The sequence below is a fragment of the Pan paniscus genome, chromosome 13 (genome assembly GCF_029289425.2).
Source record: "Pan paniscus chromosome 13, NHGRI_mPanPan1-v2.0_pri, whole genome shotgun sequence".
Lineage (NCBI taxonomy): Eukaryota > Metazoa > Chordata > Mammalia > Primates > Hominidae > Pan > Pan paniscus.
Window position 1 is genome coordinate 64102162 of NC_073262.2, and position 18520 is coordinate 64120681.

General features: G+C 46.2%; 2 protein-coding genes across 5 annotated transcripts in view; both read left to right on the forward strand.

Moving 5' to 3' along the window:
* The window catches only part of PSMD14 (proteasome 26S subunit, non-ATPase 14), a 106641-nt gene extending 105035 nt beyond the window's left edge, over positions 1–1606 (forward strand). For all 4 annotated transcript variants that reach the window (XM_003820943.5, XM_034954380.3, XM_008974415.4 and 1 more), the window contains one exon: positions 1191–1606. In XM_003820943.5, the coding sequence (XP_003820991.1) occupies positions 1191–1289 (99 nt within the window). In that variant the 3' untranslated portion in view covers positions 1290–1606. The remainder of the gene's footprint in view (positions 1–1190) is intronic.
* Positions 1607–2786: 1180 nt separating this feature from the next.
* Positions 2787–15753, forward strand: TBR1 (T-box brain transcription factor 1). Its single transcript, XM_034954378.3, has 6 exons — positions 2787–6994; positions 7568–7722; positions 8095–8216; positions 8788–8946; positions 10091–10152; positions 13253–15753. Exons 1-6 carry the CDS (start codon positions 6303–6305, stop codon positions 14109–14111), a joined length of 2049 nt encoding a protein of 682 aa, XP_034810269.1. The 5' UTR covers positions 2787–6302; the 3' UTR covers positions 14112–15753.
* Positions 15754–18520: the final 2767 nt, after the last annotated feature.

The following is an 18520-nucleotide window of genomic DNA, read 5'->3' on the forward strand; positions in this document are numbered from 1 at the left end:
GTTATTACCTCACTGGTTTGGCCTACTGCATGGCAAAAGCAAAACTGTCTGTAATGGAATTAAACCAATATCTTTTTTTCTCCTGCCAGTGTTTCTCAGTGTTTTTCACCTAAAATGCCCTAAGACTTATTTCTGAAATAAAAAATATATTGTAGTCTAGTCACTTGAAATTATTTGTAACATGTTGTATCTCTGGGTTGTTTAAAAAAAATAGTGTATTAAAATAAGGGTTAGAAAAGCATGGCCAAGAAATAATTCCAATAATGAACATTTGTTTAAAGTTAGGAGTCTTGGGTATTTTAACAATAATCGTAAGAATATAATCCTTTAAATTATAATTTTTCTATTGTGTATAATATATATTCCTTATTTCAAAGCTCTGAAATTTTGCTCAAATACTTAATTCTGCCTAAAACATAAATACATACTAAGCATTTTAATTTAAATTACTTTATTACAATACAATTTTAAGCCTCCTTTTTAACTCAGTCTATTGCAAAAATAGATTTGATCAGGTTTAAGTTAAAGGATTGCACCTATATAATTTGCTATGATACATTTTTTTCAAAATAGCTACATGAAACATTCTTAACATTTTAGAATTGATCCAAATTGTATTTAAATTCTTCAACTACAAACGGCAACTTTTGATCCAAGAATATTTTCTGAATCATTTAAAGCACTACTCTTGAAATATTAAACTTGTACAGAATTCTGATTTTTGCTATTATAAAACATAGAAGAAGTGCTGAGAATTCACACTGAACTCTTACCCTTTGGTATGTCCGCTTTGAATTAAGCATTCTCTCAGACATTCAAGATATATGAATGGTAGAGAATATAAACATATATTCAGACAGGTATACATATATAAATGAAATTTTTAAAAAAATCAGATGATTGTGAGCTGTATAGAATTCCTTGTTACTCCTTATAAAAATCTCTGGTACACAGTCATTGCGTTGTATAAATCAAGCTTTCATTGTGTAATCTATTATTTTATTAGCTACTTAACTTTTTGATTTAGAAATTCTAAGAATGTAACAATATACTAGTAAAGTTAAATTGTAAAATATTTAAGTAAGGTCTGGCTTTCTTTACTAGTTTCATCAGCTACTGAAAAAAATTTAAGTAATTTATCTACCAGTAATATGGTTCTGTTTTCTCTTTCCTCATTTTTGTTCTTTTAGGACCCCAAACGTCATTTGGAGGAACATGTGGATGTACTTATGACCTCAAATATTGTCCAGTGTTTAGCAGCTATGTTGGATACTGTCGTATTTAAATAAAGCAATGAAAAACGCTATTAATGATGCCTTCAGTGTATATTCCTCTGTTGTTCCTAATGCTCAAAATCAAGGGACCTCTGAAGGTGTACTTGGCTAAATGTAAGACATCTGGCATCATTTGCAGCACTGTAACACCTTCAGTCTCAGTTGTGCGATTACTTCTGTTTCTTTAGTCAGGGTCTTTGCAGATTCTAAAGTTATACATGAATACATCAAAGTGGACAAATTTTGTTAAGATCCCATTTAATATTTGAAAAAATCAGTAGCACAAATATATTTTGATTGTCACTTACAAAATAAAATACATTTACAGTCTATGCCTCCTGAGGTCTTTTTGGCAATGGGTGGGATTGATGGAATAACATTTGACAGTGGTCTAGAAATCTCACACAAAGATATGTTTCCGTTTGCATTTTAAGATCTTATAACACATAAAACATCAGTGTGATAACAAAATTTCACAAATGTATAATGATTTCCATTAATGAGTGGCTACCTAATTAGTGAGTAACTCAGAAAAAATGTTGACATTTTATTAGCATTTGTCATAAGCTAAATATTGTATACTCACTATCTTATAAACATACTTTTAGGATTTTGGAAGAGTACATTTACAAAGAAAAGGGAGCAATTTTAATTTAGACTTTATCATGTTTTAAAAGAGTACATTTCTACCAACAGTTTTGAAACTGGGAATTGGCTACTGCAAACTCTACTGGACTTTCATCTAAAATAACCACAGAAAGTATATGTCTAAAAAGCAAAATGAGAAAAGTAGTCATAATGTGAGTTTAATATAAGCTTATAAGCAATAATTTTGCTATTGTTTGGTCTCATCTTTTCTAAATTAGGACTACCCAGTTTTCTAATAGAGGAAAAAAAATGGCTAATACCAACTTCTAATGTGATGTACAAAAGTAACTGCCCCTGTTATTACTTACGGTTCAGAACCATACTGATTATACCATTTGTATGGCAAAAGATACAGAGACAAAGATCTAATTCTAGTCTGCACCCTTGTGAAAATATGGTGAGAGTATTACTGTAGCTTCATTAAAGGAATGTTTTACATGGACTTGCAATTTAACTTAACCTACTAGAACTGTTATGAGTGCTGTGATAGATCAAATTACTGTCCTACTGGAACAAGTCTAGGCTCTTATTGGTTCCCTAGTGAAGTTACCAGAAACTGAAGGTCAAAATGGCTTAAATTCCCAGTATGTTTCACAGTATCTTTTTTGGTGGAGTAAGAAGTATTCTGAGCATTTCTTGCTTGTCCTGTGGTTTACTGTTTCAGATATAGTGACAGTATATTTTATGTAGGACATGTAATATGTATTAATTTAAGTTGTTGGGATTACATTTAACCATTTAAAATTAAAATATAAGTGGAAGTTAGTGAAAATTTCTTTTGCCTAATTCAAACTTGTGTGCAGGCTTTTTGGATATGATTTTTCCCTTTGCAAATAAGATTCTATAACTTATTTCACAGATGTTGTTAATGAGTGCTAGTCAATGAGTTTTTTGGGGGTACAGTGCCCTCAGAAGAAGGCCTTAACATTTCAAGAACTATTCTCAATATTTGGGTTGAAAGGGTTTTTTTGTTTTTGTTTTTGTTTTCTACTTAGTCCTCTGAAAATATCCTGAGTCCTGTGACTGGAAAGGCTTACCTTGCCTGTTTTTTGCCCTTATTTGATCACCCCATCTTCCTGGACTCCCTATAGCCACACACCACTTACTCTCACTTAGTTCATGTTGGTGACATTCCCAGTTTCAGAACCTTGTCAAAATCTTTGCTAGCAAAAACCTACATTACTTTTTGTAGATTTGGAGTCGATCAAAATCAAGATGCCCTAAGAGGCAAGGCTCAGTGAACACCTTTGTCTTGGAATGTACAGCTATTTTCGCAGCAGCCTGATGTCCCAGGCCCAGTTAGGCACTGAAAAGATGCATTTAATCACAAACTTAGTAAGCTGTTTAAGACTGTATATGTATGCGCGCACATGTGCACGCAATTACCCCTCCATCATGCAGAGGTAAAGCAGCTCTGGAAACAAAACTGTTTGTCTCTAGTGCAGAAATGTCCCTGCTTTTCTCTCAGACTAGTACGGGGGCACTGAAAGCTCCGGCCTCACTATTCAAAGTGTCATCTGCCTGGACCAATAGCATCTGGGTCTTATGGAAATTCGTTATATATACAGAAAGCAAGCCCCACCCCAGGCCTATTGAATCATAATAAAGAATCCTGGTGTGGTTCATATACACTTTAAGGTTTGAGAAGCCCTGGCCTTCTTTTAGAAGTACGGTTCACAGGCACATGTGATTCTGAGGAAAGCCTTCATTTTCCTTAGTATATATAAATTCAAGGCATAGCCTATATGTGAGCAATCACTGAATTTGGTACTGATAATCCAAAGTGGGTCAGAGAGCACATCAATTCCTTAAAAACTCTGAAGGAGGTGCACTCTTTCCCTTTTCTATCCTTTAACACCTTAACATTTCAATTTAGCATTAAAAAAAAAAAAACAGTTTAGGGTGTTGAGAATGGCAAAGCCTCAAAAAGAGCCCAGGTGATGTCTCACCTCTACACATTTAAGGCTCTGTCCCACTGAGAACGGAGGAAAGTACTGTCTTCCGAAGCACCGGAGGGAGAGGCACTCAGGGACAGAGAAGTTGAAGACGGAGAAAGAAGGAAACAAAAGTAGCCAAAAGTAGTCAAGAGGTCAAAAGCCTCTCATGAGGGCAAATGGCGGTAGAAGGTCAAGGGCAGAAAAACAAGTGTCAAATGGCATCCCCTACTCCCCTCCCCCGCACCCCAACGATTCAACAGCTAAGACTGCTTGTTTATGAAGCTTCCTGGCCAGGAGCTGAGGTTTGCTTTCGAAAGGAAAAATGGGTCTGGCTCTCTTTTTATCCCAGAAAATTGTCTCGGCTTTAGTCTGGGACATCTGGTCAACAACCTGCCCTGCCCAGGCCGCCAGCGCAGGGCCTTGCCCGCGGCGCGTTGATGGAGGCCGCAGCTGGTGCCCCCTGCAGCCAAGGCGCTCAGCCCGCCTGGAGGGGCGCAGTCTCGGCTCAGCGCTGACCGCTCGGCCCACCGAGGCGCAGCTCTGAAAATGCACCACAGTGGCGAAGCGGCGAGTCTGGTTAACCCGTCTCCGCCCATGCTCAGGACCCACCCAATGTCCCCAGGCGCTGCTCTCACTCCGGGAGCTGCCCCGGCCCGGGTAGGACAGACGCGCTCGCTCGAAGCCAGAGGGTCCCCCGGCTGAGGTGCCCAGGCCGCTCCTCCAGCCCGGGAAGAGCGTGTGCCCCTGGGGTCTGCGCCAGACGCAGCTCACCCCTTGCTCCTTCAGTCTCCCGGGCGGAGCCCGCCCTCGGGCCGGCCAGCTCTCGGGGCCGAGCGGAGCTCTGGGCGGCGCTCCTCCTGCTCATTCCCGCGCGGCTCGGCGTCCGGGAGGAAAGCCGCGGGAGGGCAGGTCACTGAGCGCCGGGCCGCGGGAGGCAGCTTTGGGCGGATAAAAAGCCTCTGCCGCTCTTGGCCCTCTGGCTCAGGCCGAGGGCTGGGCTCCTCTGTAGAGCCGGTGCTGGGAGACTTCCTCCCTACACCTCGGGGTCTCTTCGGGCCTCGTGCTATTTATTTGTGCCAACATCTTTTTAAATTGGTTTTTTTCTATTCCTCTTTAGATTCTTTTTCCTTTAAAATTATTGGCATGGATGCTTTTTCTCCCCTCCAGATTATATAAACATTAAACACACACGTACACACACACACACACACACACGTTTTCAGTAGCGATTACTGTGTTGACACCACTTCCACTCTGTCTCCCCAGATCAGCGCTTCTGACGAGCCCATTTGCACGGGGACTCGGCCCTCTCTTTTCCTGGCGAGGCTTTTGAACCTGTCGCCAAGCCAGTACCTCAGAGAGAAGGCAATGCAGAGGGACGAGAAGGATGCATGGCGCCTGCCCCCAGTTAGATGTTCTTCAGATAATCTGCAACCAAGTGCGCTGATAAAATATTTAATAAAGAGCCGGTAAACATCACTGCAAATACATTAAGGCATTTCAGCCCGACAGCTTATGATTATTTCCAAACTTAAAAAGGAGATCATAGATTGTCACTGTTTCTGTACTCAACCAAGAAACCGAACCTTCCTGAGGTGGGTGGATTGGTGGGTGAGTTGCTGCTTTTCGCCCCCTCTCCTCCCCCCTTCTGCTTGTCGCTGTGGCTCTCAGCAGCAGGGATTTATTTATTTATGTTTGCAGTTTAAAAGGTGGGGGTGGGGGCGCCGAGGACATGTAGGATCTGCTCACAAAGCACCAGCTCAGGTGTTGTGTGCTTTTGTATTAGCTGGAAAAGACAGACTCTGGAACTTTTACAGGGCGAGAAGAGGCCACCGGCTCGCGCTTTGTATACTTTGCACTTGAAATCGTTACATTCAACTGAATATTTGGCTCATTCAGATCCGAAAAGTCTCCTAGCATCGTCGAATTCCCTCCTCCGCCCCTCCGCTCTAAAGGGGGGAAGGGGGGGAAGGTAGGAAATGTTTAGTAAATTGCACATCTTTGAATCTTCCTAAAGCAGTGGTCACAGAGCTTAAAGGTGACACAACAGTGCTCACGTAAACCAACACACATTCCCCACCCCCCAAGCCAACAATAAAATCATCCCCTTCAATTTGCCATGATCGTCGCTACCAGGAGCCAGGTGATTATCCTAATTAATGTCTATCTAATTAAATTACTGTCAGCAGCTAACCAATGGCAGGAGCCGTTTCATCGGCTGCACAAGCAGCAAGATCAAAAGTGAGCCTTTTCTGATTGCTGCATAGTGTCAATTGGCCAATCTCTTCTCCCAGGGAAAAAAAAAAAGTAAATCAAACCTTTGAGAAGCATTTGCTGGTTGAAGTGCTTTCTGTCTAGTGAGGGGGTCTGTGGATTTCTAGTTTATGATAAATAGGACTTTAAAAACCAGGGACGGGAGGGCGAGTGTTCAGGTTCTAGAGCTATGCAGCTGGAGCACTGCCTTTCTCCTTCTATCATGCTCTCCAAGAAATTTCTCAATGTGAGCAGCAGCTACCCACATTCAGGCGGATCCGAGCTTGTCTTGCACGATCATCCCATTATCTCGACCACTGACAACCTGGAGAGAAGTTCACCTTTGAAAAAAATTACCAGGGGGATGACGAATCAGTCAGATACAGACAATTTTCCTGACTCCAAGGACTCACCAGGGGACGTCCAGAGAAGTAAACTCTCTCCTGTCTTGGACGGGGTCTCTGAGCTTCGTCACAGTTTCGATGGCTCTGCTGCAGATCGCTACCTCCTCTCTCAGTCCAGCCAGCCACAGTCTGCGGCCACTGCTCCCAGTGCCATGTTCCCGTACCCCGGCCAGCACGGACCGGCGCACCCCGCCTTCTCCATCGGCAGCCCTAGCCGCTACATGGCCCACCACCCGGTCATCACCAACGGAGCCTACAACAGCCTCCTGTCCAACTCCTCGCCGCAGGGATACCCCACGGCCGGCTACCCCTACCCACAGCAGTACGGCCACTCCTACCAAGGAGCTCCGTTCTACCAGTTCTCCTCCACCCAGCCGGGGCTGGTGCCCGGCAAAGCACAGGTGTACCTGTGCAACAGGCCCCTTTGGCTGAAATTTCACCGGCACCAAACGGAGATGATCATCACCAAACAGGGAAGGTAATACAACATTTTTGGCTGCCGCTGCTCTAGGCGCAGCCGGGGACAAGTGCACCTAGGCTGTGACTGCCGCGGCAGCGACGATTTGGGGTCGGGAGCGGAGTGGAAGGCGCCCTAGAGTTGGCTAGTTTTGGAAAGGGGGAAAGTGGAAGGGATAACCGCCACGGTGATGTTGGTGGGGAGGACCCCGTTCTAGGAACGTAGTGGGAGAGCCAGTCAGTGGCCAGAGGAAGGCAAGAAAAAGGAAGAGCCCTGGCCAGCGGCTGGGCGATGGGAGGGACGCATCAACACTGGCATGCACAGACAGGTGGAGATGCAGGTCGCCAACCTCGCTCTCCACCTGGGCAGTGATAACTGCCACCTTCCCACTCCAGCTCACCCGCCGCTCTCCCTGATTTGGGTTGCACTTCTTTTCTTCTCCCACCACCCTTTTTCTAATCCAGCAAATATTCGCCTATTTGCTGCAAGTACAAGTTTTGCTTTGCTAACTGGCGCCCCGCTTCTTGCATTTAATCTTTAACATTTATGTTTCTTTTTTCCTTGTTTTCTCCCCCCACCCCTTAATTTAAATAGGCGCATGTTTCCTTTTTTAAGTTTTAACATCTCTGGTCTCGATCCCACGGCTCATTACAATATTTTTGTGGATGTGATTTTGGCGGATCCCAATCACTGGAGGTTTCAAGGAGGCAAATGGGTTCCTTGCGGCAAAGCGGACACCAATGTGCAAGGCAAGTCCTTCCAATTAACACATTTTCTTGACACTTATTTAGGTGAGAACGATTAATTAAAGCCTTTGTGGACTGGCTCGAGCGACTTTTAAAACGATCGGCCAATGACTTCTAAAAGGAAACGAGGGGGACAGGGGGACAGACTGAGCTGCGAGAAGGGGGAGGATTATGCAAAAGCTATTTTAATCACCCCCAGTTAATAGGAAGAAAGAATGGCCTAAAAAAGCCCCAGTTAATGGGCTTCACGGTGGAGTAAGGTGTGTGTATGTGTGTGTGTGTGTGTGTGTGTGTGTGTGTGTGTCTCCTACGTGGTGAGGAGCTGGGACTGGGCAGTGCCAGGGGCATATGTAAACAATGTATTTCTTTCTCTAGGAAATCGGGTCTATATGCATCCGGATTCCCCCAACACTGGGGCTCACTGGATGCGCCAAGAAATCTCTTTTGGAAAATTAAAACTTACGAACAACAAAGGAGCTTCAAATAACAATGGGCAGGTCAGTGGCTCAAGCGCTCGTGTTTTCTCTCTCTCTCTCACCCCTTCCTCCCTGATATCCAGTTCGTCAGTGTAAAGCAGCATATGGAACTGGATACACGTTTCTTTGCTTCATTAAAAAGACTTAAAAATTGTATTTCCACCCTCCAAATTTATATTAAATCTGTAAAGTTGTTCTCATTGGCAACACCTCCGTCGGCCCAATTTTGGAGTGCCCGACCTTCCCAAGTACTAATACTGATTGATTTTGAGAAGAAACCCCACAAGATCTGCAGGTTGTGGAAATCTTTGTTCCTCCTTACAGGAGGACTAGGAGAAGGGCCCTGAGGATCGGGCGGTCGGCTTCCCCCTTTTTTCCGGTGCCCCGGCTTATCTTCGCTCCCAGAGGTGCGAAAGCCGGTCTGCCTCAGCCAGCCAGCCGCCAGCCAGGCGAGTCCCGCGGTCAGTTAGCCTGGGAGGCGGGCTGCAGGCTGCCTCCGCCGGCCCGGGCGCGCAGCCGGGCGCACACAGCCACGCGCACAGCGACCGCGTTAACACGCCACCCGGCGCTCCCCTTTCTTCCCGCCGGACAGATGGTGGTTTTACAGTCCTTGCACAAGTACCAGCCCCGCCTGCATGTGGTGGAAGTGAACGAGGACGGCACGGAGGACACTAGCCAGCCCGGCCGCGTGCAGACGTTCACTTTCCCTGAGACTCAGTTCATCGCCGTCACCGCCTACCAGAACACCGATGTAAGGAGACCTAGGGGCTGGGGGCGAGGCGGGCGGCACAGACATCTCTCCCACCCTCTCACATTCTCCCGCCATGCAACGCTAGGGTACTAGCAGCGCTAACATCAGCAACAGCTGGCTCCGCTGTGCGTTTTAAGGCCTAGGGCTCGAGGCCTGCCCACGGCACCTTTCCTAAATACCAAGCCGGTGGGAAAAAGCTTTCTATTTGTTTTCGTCGCTGGTCACCCGGGCCACCTTTGAGGTGGCCAGGATTTCTAAAGACTCTTCTTTTGGGAGTTTTAATTTGGGCTTTGAACTAGAACAGATTAAAATCTACTTTAAAAAAAATTCTCTCTTTCCTTTAGAAAACAAGCAGATTTCCCCGTGCATTTTATTCTTGGCAAGCTTTGGCATCTAAAAAAAAATTTCTCTCTCTCTCTCTTTTTTTCATCTCAGAACTGATGGCTGAAATGAACAAACATCACTGTTCTGGGAGATCAAAAGAACATACACATTCATATATGTGAAAACTACAATAAATCAAATCACTGAGGGCTATGGATTGAGCTTTCTAGCACTTGAACCACTTCTGATTTTTCAAGTTTGCAAAAACTGATTTTAGTGGCTGATTTGACTACTAGGAGTGATAGGGGTTTTTGTGTTTGTTTCTTTTTTTTACTTAAATGATAATATCAGAAATTAAAACATGCTTTTAAATCCAACTTGATTTTAAAATGCAACTTGTGGTTTCTCAGGTTGTGAGTCAGAAGCGACAAACGTTTTAAAATATAAAATACTTAAAATAGTCAACATTTAGTGATGAATTCAAGTTCTCCTTAAAGATTTTTGTCTGAACAAGTGCACTGTGTGTAACAAGCATTTTTAAAATGTGAGTTTGAACAAATTTAGAAAACACAGGAGAGCTAATTGAAAGCAGTTCTTTGGCTATAGGTATCATTAATTTAAACATGTTCCTCATAACTTTCATGATACTTTCTCTTTTTTTCCTTTCCACTCAATCCCTCAAATTTTTCAGTTAGGAAAACCTTGCTATTTAATAAATTGTAGGCCTTAAGCCCCTGTAAAAGTGGCAGATGATATATTCTCAAACACCCAGTCTTCACGTATAAAAGGTGAGATAACATTCATTTTTTTTCTTTGCCAGATTACACAACTGAAAATAGATCACAACCCTTTTGCAAAAGGATTTCGGGATAATTATGACACGTAAGTAATTTTGTATCTTCCTTTTCAAATAGCTGTGGCATTGGGCTTTAGGTCAAAGGTGGATTATTACGTACAAGGATTTTGAAAGCTGGAATGTGTGAAGACAAGGTTTTTAGAGGACTTCTTCTTTCTTCTTTCTTCTTCCTCTTCTTCTTCTTTTTTTTTTTTTTTTTTTTTTTGGTTGGCTCCCCTTCTCTCTGGTGACCTTGTGGCTTGGTACTTGTGTGGTTTTTGGTCAGAGGTTTCCTCCACCTAATTTTAACTTTCCTGTGGATTACAAAGTTGTTGGCGGGCCTCTGGGGCTGGCTGGCTGGCTGGGGAGGCTGCCCTGGTTCTCGGGTGCGAGTACTGTATGTGGCGCTGCAGATGCTCAGCTCAGATTGTCTATGTCTGTCTGAAACGGGCAATTCTGCCTAAAAGTGCATGTGGCTCCTCTGGCAGTTGTTAACAGTCTCTTAGCATATGCGACTTTTATTTACCCATTTCCAAGTTTTGTATAATAGCATTTCCTGTGCAAGTTGGCTACGGACTGAATACAAATGTGCACCCACCACAGGCGAGTTCATGAGCAGAACCGCTGTTACGGTCATTTTAGGCTTTCGGAAAGATTCAGACGGTGTTGCTGTGTATTATTTATAAGCTTCAAAAGAAAAATATTTCCTCTTTGTTTTGTATCTAGGTGTGTTTTAATTAAACATGCTGGTGCCCTTTTCTTTAGGCCTCCCTTACCTCCCTCTTTTCTATCAAAAGGCTGTTCTCTGGGGGCAACAGTAGGTGTAAACTGAATGCTTTCTGGGCTTGTTCTGCAATTCTCACTCAGGGTCCATAGTGCCTAAGAGTTCAGATAGTGTTATCAATCTAAATCTGGATTGTGGGGTTCCCCCACGTTTTCTGACCATAAAAGGAAAGGGTACATACATCTTAATTTCGTGGCTTACATTGAGCGCCGGAGACAGAGCTAAAAAGTTGAAGCTGCCTTTGACTAGCATAGATTAAATGTGTGGAGAAAGAGACAAGTGACTGCCTCTATTCCATCTCCAAGCAGATACCAATCATCCCTCCTGATATTTTCTAATAATTTAAAAGAGAGTCATTGATATTACTGCCTATAACCACCATATATATTCTTCAAAAATACTCCAAAGGAAGCAAGTCTCATCAATATGATTCCCCAGAATAAAAACTTGGCTACTCTATTCCTCACAATCTAAAAAGGTGTGCCCAGCACAGTGGAAAGTATATGGCTCAAGAGACTAGAGATGTTAGAGGAGAGTCCTGTAGATTTTGAGATTTTAATTCTGTTGTGAACATCTGTTCAAAAGCATTTTATTTTGCACAAATCAATTCAGTAATCCCAAGTGGGTGGGACCTGGATAGGCATCCAAACTGTATCTTTTGCAGACTGCTTTTTTCTTTTTAAAATATTGTGGTGATAAACAGAGAAGATATTTGCACCTTGCTAGTTATGTTCCCTTCCTGCCTCCCTCTACTTCTCTTATTTGAAACTGGAATTCAATTTCAGAAGGGAAATTTTGTGCACTAAACAGAACGGACCTGAGCAGCCACAGCAAAACTCTCACATGCCCCTCCTCCTCTGGCTGCCTTCTGTTGGAAAAGCCACTCCTCTTTGATCTTAAATCACTTTAAATCTTTCATAAAAGCTTCTTTATCTATACACACACACACACACACACAAAAACCCTGAGATTTTTAGGGGACAGAGAAGAGTTGAGTGGTTCATGACACTCTTCCTTTCCCCTTTTACGTTGGTTACTTGGACATGGCTCAATTTTGGAGAAAGAGGGAGAAGTATAAGGGTTCATGGGGTACTAGGAGCTTGCTTGGCCACTCACCAGGGAATCTCCTCCCCAAAGGATTAAGGTCTGACAAGACTGAGGCTCTCCTTCAAAACAGTCTGTTGACTAAAGATTAAAACATTTATGTGTGAGCTAAATAAAAAGGGAGGCATGTGTGCATGTGTATGAGAAAACACTTCTACCAATCTTCATCCAACCCTTGGTTTCCTCTCAATTCTAATGGGATTTTCTAGGCCCAGGGCCTAAAGTTAATCTTTGATTATTTTATCTAAGGTAATTCCCAACAACACAATCACTGTCGGTGGTTGGGCAAGTTATTTAACTTCCTTTTGCCTCAATTTCCTCATCGGTAAAGTGGGATAATAAAAGTTACCTAGCTCACAGTGCCTGGCATATAGTCGAGCTCCGTAAAGGTTAGCTATTATTAGTGGTCCATTGCATGGAGTAGGCTGATAAGTGCACTGTAGGTTTGCCCCGAAGTTTCTGCGGGTAACGGACCAAAAGCTAGGAAAAGAAGGTCAGAGTAAAGAACACCTTTTCTCTTAAGAGAATATTTCTGATTGATGACTACTGTTTCAGAGTAGTAATTCTTGTTTGTATTAGTAGAGGTGGGAGTGAAAGTTTCACACAGGGGAAACAATAGACACTAAGTACCTTGGAGGCTTCCAGCAGCAAACCTCGGGTTCCAGAACACGGGTGAAGGCCAGTCTTTCATGATTACTGCGTGCGCGGCTTTTTCCTAGGGGTTTCTGAAACAATCTAGAAAAAGGAGAGATATCACCTGAACAATCAAATGGACACAGGAGGTCTTAAAAGGGTGGAGGAGTGAGTACCTTGCTTAGAAATTTCACTCATAAACTGACCGCAGAGGAAAGGCCCACTGGGCAAAGAGCATCTTACTCCCTAGGTAAATCTGCCTTAATGTGCACACATATGTTGGAGAAGTGGGATGAAAGTCCTTGCTTGTGCCCCTCTCTCAGTACCCCAGTACACTTGACGAGAGAGAGCAAGAGAAGAGGGAAGTCGTTCCCTTGATGGTCTGTATCTTGCTCAGGTCCCTGCATAGACAGATTGGCTCCTTTATAATTCCATGATTTATTTTGGGAATGATAGAGGTCTGTGGCCTCTTGTATTCTCCAGGAAATCCTGGACTGCAAGTTTGTAGATGGAGGGTGTGGGGGTGGGCGAAAAGTGGAGGTGGCCTTCCCTTCTGCCCCCACCCCCACCCCAAGGGACCTCCGCGCCACCCCTCGGCTCTCTCTCTCTCTCTCCCTACCCCGCAGGATCTACACCGGCTGTGACATGGACCGCCTGACCCCCTCGCCCAACGACTCGCCGCGCTCGCAGATCGTGCCCGGGGCCCGCTACGCCATGGCCGGCTCTTTCCTGCAGGACCAGTTCGTGAGCAACTACGCCAAGGCCCGCTTCCACCCGGGCGCGGGCGCGGGCCCCGGGCCGGGTACGGACCGCAGCGTCCCGCACACCAACGGGCTGCTGTCGCCGCAGCAGGCCGAGGACCCGGGCGCGCCCTCGCCGCAACGCTGGTTTGTGACGCCGGCCAACAACCGGCTGGACTTCGCGGCCTCGGCCTATGACACGGCCACGGACTTCGCGGGCAACGCGGCCACGCTGCTCTCTTACGCGGCGGCGGGCGTGAAGGCGCTGCCGCTGCAGGCTGCAGGCTGCACTGGCCGCCCGCTCGGCTACTACGCCGACCCGTCGGGCTGGGGCGCCCGCAGCCCCCCGCAGTACTGCGGTACCAAGTCGGGCTCGGTGCTGCCCTGCTGGCCCAACAGCGCCGCGGCCGCCGCGCGCATGGCCGGCGCCAATCCCTACCTGGGCGAGGAGGCCGAGGGCCTGGCCGCCGAGCGCTCGCCGCTGCCGCCCGGCGCCGCCGAGGACGCCAAGCCCAAGGACCTGTCCGATTCCAGCTGGATCGAGACGCCCTCCTCGATCAAGTCCATCGACTCCAGCGACTCGGGGATTTACGAGCAGGCCAAGCGGAGGCGGATCTCGCCGGCCGACACGCCCGTGTCCGAGAGTTCGTCCCCGCTCAAGAGCGAGGTGCTGGCCCAGCGGGACTGCGAGAAGAACTGCGCCAAGGACATTAGCGGCTACTATGGCTTCTACTCGCACAGCTAGGCCGCCCCTGCCCGCCCGGCCCCGCCGCGGCCCGGACCCCCAGCCAGCCCCTCACAGCTCTTCCCCAGCTCCGCCTCCCCACACTCCTCCTTGCGCACCCACTCATTTTATTTGACCCTCGATGGCCGTCTGCAGCGAATAAGTGCAGGTCTCCGAGCGTGATTTTAACCTTTTTTGCACAGCAGTCTCTGCAATTAGCTCACCGACCTTCAACTTTGCTGTAAACCTTTTGGTTTTCCTACTTACTCTTCTTCTGTGGAGTTATCCTCCTACAATTCCCCTCCCCCTCGTCTTTCTCTTACCTCCTACTTCTCTTTCTTGTAATGAAACTCTTCACCTTTAGGAGACCTGGGCAGTCCTGTCAGGCAGCAGCGATTCCGACCCGCCAAGTCTCGGCCTCCACATTAACCATAGGATGTTGACTCTAGAACCTGGACCCACCCAGCGCGTCCTTTCTTATCCCCGAGTGGATGGATGGATGGATGGATGGTAGGGATGTTAATAATTTTAGTGGAACAAAGCCTGTGAAATGATTGTACATAGTGTTAATTTATTGTAACGAATGGCTAGTTTTTATTCTCGTCAAGGCACAAAACCAGTTCATGCTTAACCTTTTTTTCCTTTCCTTTCTTTGCTTTTCTTTCTCTCCTCTCTCATACTTTCTCTTCTCTCTCTTTTAATTTTCTTGTGAGATAATATTCTAAGAGGCTCTAGAAACATGAAATACTCAGTAGTGATGGGTTTCCCACTTCTCAATCCGTTGCATGAAATAATTACTATGTGCCCTAATGCACACAAATAGCTAAGGAGAATCCACCCAAACACCTTTAAAGGATAGGTGTCTGTTCATAGGCAAGTCGATTAAGTGGCATGATGCCTGCAAAGCAAAGTCAACTGGAGTTGTATGTTCCCCCCACCTTCTAAATAGAATAGCTCGACATCAGCAATATTATTTTGCCTTATTTGTTTTTCCCCAAAGTGCCAAATCCATTACTGGTCTGTGCAGGTGCCAAATATGCTGACAAACTGTTTCTGAATATCTTTCAGTACCCCTTCACCTTTATATGCTGTAAATCTTTGTAATGAATACTCTATTAATGATATAGATGACTGAATTGTTGGTAACTATAGTGTAGTCTAGTGAAGATGAATTGTGTGAGTTGTATATTTTACTGCATTTTAGTTTTGAAAATGACTTCCCCACCACCTAGAAACAGCTGAAATTTGACTTCCTTGGGAGAACACTAGCATTAATGCAAGTAAGACTGATTTTCCCCTAAGTCTTGTTATATTTGATAAGGAGCATTAATCCCCCTGGAAATAGATTAGTAGGATTTCTAATGTTGTGTAGCAAACCTATACTTTTTTGTATTTAAAAATTAATGTGAAATATGCATCATACACAATATTCAATCTAGATTCCAGTCCATGGGGGGATTTTTCCTAATAGGAATTCAGGGTCTAAACGTGTGTATATTTTGGCTCTTCTGTAAATCTAATGTTGTGATTTTTATATTTGTTTCGTTTTGTCTGTGAACTGAATAATTTATACAAGAACACACTCCATTGAGAAACGTTTTGTTTTTTGCTCGTTTGTATCGTCTGTGTATAACAAGTAAAATAAACCTGGTAAAAACGCTAACTATGGTGTTTGAAAGCAGTTTACAGTTTGAAAATAATTTAATTATTATAGGTGATGATATTTAAGGGTTAAGGAAGACTAGCCCGTCCCCACTCCAATATGGGCAGCCTGTTTAATGGAAGCCACCTCCCATTCCCCCCTTAAATTTGTTTTATAGTACTTCCAGGAGCTACTTTTTTCTTCTTATTTATAATTATTTAGCTACCTATGAGCCAAGTTTCACTTTTCTGCGCTCATTTTCTTTTTTCAGGAAAACATATGCACTTTTCTCATCATATTTATCTGATTCTCTCTGAAGTTGGAAATAATGCGAACAGGAAAAGGAGGTTCTTTAAATAAGGAGTTAAGAATTTCTTTAAATTTCACAGAGTAAGGCGGGAGGCGTTGGCCAAAAGTAGGGTGTAATTTAAATGCATGTCAAAATAGGATGTTGACCGCAGATTTAGTAAATTCTGGTTGTACATACGAGGCCTTGGAGGTGAGTGGCGAATCTGTAAACGCAGACACAGAACAGCCTACATTTCTTGAGTGGATGGTTTCCGAAGACTGGGCAGGGGTAGGGTGGCGAAAGACACGTAGAACAAACTCGCGAAAGGGTCGTTTTTTAACCACTGAGCTTAAAACTGCTTCTGGGAGGCATCTGGGCTGGGGGTAGGGGCACTGCTCTATCCCTTCTGTAGTGGAATCTTATGCCAGTCCTATCCAGGCCAGATCCACACCTGGGGAACAAATGCAGAAATGCGAAATTCCAACCTGGAGGGCGCTGCGTCTAGTGAAGTCCGCAGAACTCTTTACCTCGTGGAGAAGCGATTTTTGTACTTTTGTCTCCAAAGAGAGGTGATCCAGGCAAGAGGCGGAAAATGGTTCCACATTCTTGCTTAGTCTGGGCCAGCCTCAGGTTACAGGACTAAATTTACCTTTACATAGACATTGTCCTGTGTCCTTTCTGCAGTTTGACAGATGTAAGGAGGCCTCAAATTTCTAATTAAAATGAAAATTCGTGGGAGGATAAAACTAACTTGCCTTCCCTGGACAATTCCGCCACTAGACGGCGTTCCGTGGAGTTTTGTCTGCCACATAAAAAAGCGAGGACTGAATTTCCTTTGTGTTTCTTTCCCCTCCTCACATCTAAGAACTAAGTAAGAGGACAAAAGTACAAGACACGGTGCATGTGTGGCGAGTGAAGTGGAGCAGTGCATTCGTGTCATCACCCACCCGACCCCGGCTGCGCTCCTCCGACCCCGCCGCCTACTCCCGCCGAGGAGGAGGAGCACGTGCGGTCGGTGGGGCGCAGGGCCGGGGAGCCAGGGGGGTGCCGGGGCTCGGGGCCGCGGGAATGCGGGGCCGCGGGGGCCGCGCTCTGCTCCCCGCCCAGGCTGGGCCACTGGAGCGCGGGAGCCCTGGAGCCCGGCGCTGCCCGGCGCTACCCGCCGCCCTCGGGACAGTCACCGTGAGCAAAAGAGTCGGTGTCATGTGCGTAAACGAAGCTCTTAGGAGCCGAGGATAGATTTCACAGGAACGTAGTGCCTTGTTCTGAAAGACGCGCTTTGGTTGATATTAGGAAGTATTTTTAAAAAATTGGGGAGGTCGTTTCCCTTGCAGCTCCGCCACCATCTGCTGCGTGGACTGAGTCAGCGTGAGGTAAATTTGCAGCTTCGCGCTCCTCTCGGAGGCATTGTGCTTTCTTGTCCCTTTAAAACATGATCATTTCTCCTCGCTTCCAAGAAGTCTTGGGTGTCTGGTGAAATGACACTGTCAGTGCGTCTGAGAGGCTGAGGCTGTTCAAAGGAAATCAGAGTCTGGATTTGGCAGGCCCTTTGGGAATCAAAGTTCGCGTCTCCTGTTAGAAGAGAGTTGCCTTTTCTCTCCTGAGGGCAGGGGTCAGGGGATAGCCTGAGAGGAACGGCGATTCCTCTCCGTAAACTCAGATTTCCTCAGTTTTTAACAGTGTATTTTCAAAAAGAGGACGAAAGAAGAAGACGAGCGTGCGGCTAGCACTGTATTCTGGCTCGTGTCTTCCCGCCACTCGCAATCCGCGCCATCTTAACTAACTTTCAATGTCCCTCGGGGCTGAGCGTGCCGGCGGCGGGTGCTGCTCGGGCTGGGAGATGCTGCGGCTTGGGTTCTCAACCTTCCGGGTGGACGCCGCCCGTCGGGGTAGACAGAGGCGGGAACAAAGCGCGTTGCGGCGGCGGGAGGCAGGCCGGTCTTGCCCCCACAGGCTAGGCTGCAGCTTGGCCCTGGTGCACCCGAGCCCAGAGCAGCGGGGCCGGGCGTCCGGGAGCTCGCCCGGGTGCGGGGTCGCTCCTGAGGCCTGGGCCGGGGCTCTCCTGCTTTGCCGTCGGGCGGGCGGCGGCGCCCGGGGCTGTCACAGTTGGGGATCCAGGTCAGAGGTCCAGGCCGAGAAGCAGGCTGTGGGGCGAGACTAGAAGGAAGTCCAGGCCCAATTCCGGCCGCAGGTCCCAGCTGGGGTCCAGGCAGTTCTGAGTACCCCCGACCCCAGCATCAGTTGAAAAGGGCCGCGGCCTGGGCTCTGGCCTAAGCGCGCAGCCTCTGTCCGCTGCTCTTTCAGAGCCAGGCCCGGCAGCCGAATAGGATTTAGGACGTGGAATCCTGTTTCGGACTAGCAGAAACTTACTGAACAGTTTGTTTCAAAAATCAGGTTGTTTCTGTCTTTTTAGGACCGACTTACATCACTGGAGCTTTTAAATTGTAGTAATTTAGGGTCTATAGATAACTTTCTGAACCTCTTATCCCCCGCAGTTAA